Source organism: Microtus ochrogaster, unplaced genomic scaffold, assembly GCF_000317375.1.
Source record: "Microtus ochrogaster isolate Prairie Vole_2 unplaced genomic scaffold, MicOch1.0 UNK49, whole genome shotgun sequence".
Classification (NCBI taxonomy): Eukaryota; Metazoa; Chordata; class Mammalia; order Rodentia; family Cricetidae; genus Microtus; species Microtus ochrogaster.
In genome coordinates this window covers 428,197-431,020 of record NW_004949147.1, presented here as the reverse complement: position 1 = coordinate 431,020, position 2,824 = coordinate 428,197, and the positions used below count along the sequence as shown (strand labels likewise).

At 49.5% G+C, this 2,824-nt stretch overlaps 1 protein-coding gene across 1 annotated transcript in view; it reads left to right on the top strand.

Annotated features, from left to right (window-relative positions):
- Lman1l (lectin, mannose binding 1 like) overlaps positions 1 to 2,824 on the top strand; it is a 16,235-nt gene continuing 13,411 nt past the window's right edge. The window contains exon 1 of the mRNA XM_026777210.1: positions 1 to 175. Coding sequence (XP_026633011.1) covers positions 1 to 175 — 175 coding nt within the window. The remainder of the gene's footprint in view (positions 176 to 2,824) is intronic.

Genomic DNA, 2,824 nt, shown 5'->3' with positions numbered 1-2,824 from the left:
ATGCTGGGGACCGGAGGTCCATCACCTTCCCTCTGCCTTCTTTTCCCACTGCTGGCTCTGTACAGTGCTGAAAGGAGCTACCCTCCTCAACGCAGGTTTGAGTACAAGCTTAGCTTCAAGGGACCAAGGCTGGCAGTTCCGGGGATTGGAATACCCTTCTGGAGCCACCACGGAGGTGAGGAACAAAAGGGGACTGGCCATGCCCAGGGTCCTTCAGAGTGCCAGAGGGCCTCTAGCCAGATGGACAGCAGGGGTGAAAGGTGCTCTATAGCGAAAGGGGTAACACGGGGGCGACAGTGCCTGGCCCAAGACCCCTCTCCGACCAGTCTCCTGCTCTGCCATACCCAGCTGCTTTGTCTTTCAAGACATGCTTTCTTTGTTCATGGGAGTGTGTGTGTGTGTGTGTGTGTGTGTGTGTGTGTGTGTGTGTGTGTGTGTGTAGGACATGGAGGCACTGGCAGAAGAAGCTATTGGGCTTGCAGGACAACAGAGGATCGCAGCTAAAGAGGAGGGTGAAGGATGCAAGACTCGGGGAGAGGGATGGGGTTGTGGCCAGAGAGCACCACAATCCCACATCACCTCCCAGCTTTAGTTTCTCCTGTGCCACTCCTCTGCCCCAGGACCCCTACTTGCAGCCTCCTCTCCCTCTGCCTTCTGACTGTGAACACACAGGTGTGCACACGTACACTCATGCACACACCTAATATGCCTGACACACAATAACAAGGCGTCTTGAACAGGGAAAAGTCTCCTTTCTGCTATAGTGATATTTTATTTGTGTTTTAATAAGTAAAGCTTTCCTGAAGATCAGAAAAGCAGAAGAGCCAAGCCACTAGAGAAGTCTTCCCTCTGCCAAGGCTGGGCGACGGCAGACTGAGCTCTGAGCCTCTGTCTCCTCCTGTCTGTATCCCCTCTAGTGCTGGGATTAAAGGCACGTGACTCCCTGCTACTAAGATTAAAGGTGGTAGGCCCCACCACCTGGATCTGTTTCTGCACAAATCTTACGTAGCCCAGGATGGCCTTGAACTCACAGAGATCCATCCACCTCTGTCTCCCAAATCCTGGGATTAAAGGCATGTGCCACCACTGCCTAGCTTCTAGGGCTTAGCTTTGCCCTCTGATTTTCAGGCAAGCTTTAATTTATTAAAACATAAATAAAACATCACTATACTCTGCTGTCCTCATCCCGAGCTAGAGGTCTGCTGGAAGGGAGGCCCTATGTGTACAGCTATTTTGTTACAGTGAACACCAGGCCCTTCCCTGTGGCATAGAGGTGGAAGCAGACAGGAGAGGATCTTAACTCACAGGTCTGTGCTCAGGGTCTTCCAAACCCAGACCTACAATTTGTCTGATCTTTTTCATAAAGGGTCTGTGATGATGTCCTGAAAACTATACAATATGCAGGATTTTAAATTCAGGGTCAAAGTAGGTCATGAATTGAGCCCAAGAACATGACTCATTTTCAAAATATACTGTGAGTTTTGCCCAGCCATGAATTTTGTTCAGATCCTCCTAGCTCACAAAGCAAAAAGAAAAGGAAGGTTGGCTATGTATTTCTATCTGAGATACAAGTTCTGAACAATGGTCTGATTCCTAAGAAGCTCCAAGATGGCAGAAACTTTGATCCTCCTCCTCCGAAGCCCAGGGGGTAAACAGAGAATGGGCTCCTTCACAGCCAGGTGCTGCCTTAGGGACAGTGCAGAGCCAGTGCTCTCTGCTCAGAGCCTTGCCACGTCTAAGGTGTCACAGAGCATGTGGGGGGTAGAGGGACATCCTCCAAGATCACCAGGCGATATAATTATAGTTGATTCATTCATCTCTCCTTTATCAGAGCCCCACCCAACGCTCCCCTGTGCCAGCCTGGATACCCAGAACTGAGTCAGGTTCTCAGTCTGGGGTGAAGTCCCAGACACTCCGCATAAAGATGAGTATGTAAGCTTAGTCAGATAAGCCTTACCTCCTGCAAATCTCCTAGGGCTGGGTTTGGTGGTATAGGCCTGTAATCTCAGCACTCAGGAGGCTGAGGCAGGAGAATCAAGAGCTTGAGGCTAGCCAGGACTGCTTGGCAAGACCCTGTCTTTATTATAAGAAGAGTTGAGATGGCTTAGCTAGTAAAACCCTGACAGCCTGCATTTGATTTCCAGAACCCCACAGTGGAAGGAGACAACAGCTATTGGAAGACTATTGAAAGTTGTCCTCTGACCTCTATGTATGTGCCTGCATGTGCGCACACACACACACACACACACACACACACACTTTTCTTTTTGAGACAGGGTTTCTTCTGTGTAGCAGTCTTGGCTGTCCTGGAACTTGCTCTGTAGACCAGGCTGGCCTCAAACTCATTGAGATCCACCTGCTTCTGCCTCCCAAGGACTGGAATTAAAGGCGTGCGCCACCACCACCTGGCCACATTAATGTTTTAAAGTATGAGAAAAAAAGCATTGGGCAAGCAGTGCTGCTCAGTGTTGGGCCAGCTCAGCTCAGAGTGCTTGTTTGCATGTTCAAGGCCCTTGGGTTGGAATCTGAGTCCCACACAAAACCAGGTAGAGGGGGCTGGAGAGATGGCTCAGAGGTTAAGAGTATTGTCTGCTCTTCCAAAGGTCCTGAGTTCAATTCCCAGCAACCACGTGGTAGCTCACAACCATCTGTAATGGGGTCTGGTGCCCTCTTGTGGCCTGCAGACATACACACAGACAGAATATTGTTTTTTTTTGTTGTTGTTGTTGTTTTTTTTTTTTTTTGGTTTTTTTGAGACAGGGTTTCTCTGTGGCTTTGGAGCCTGTCCTGGAACTAGCTCTGTAGACCAGGCTGGTCTCGAACT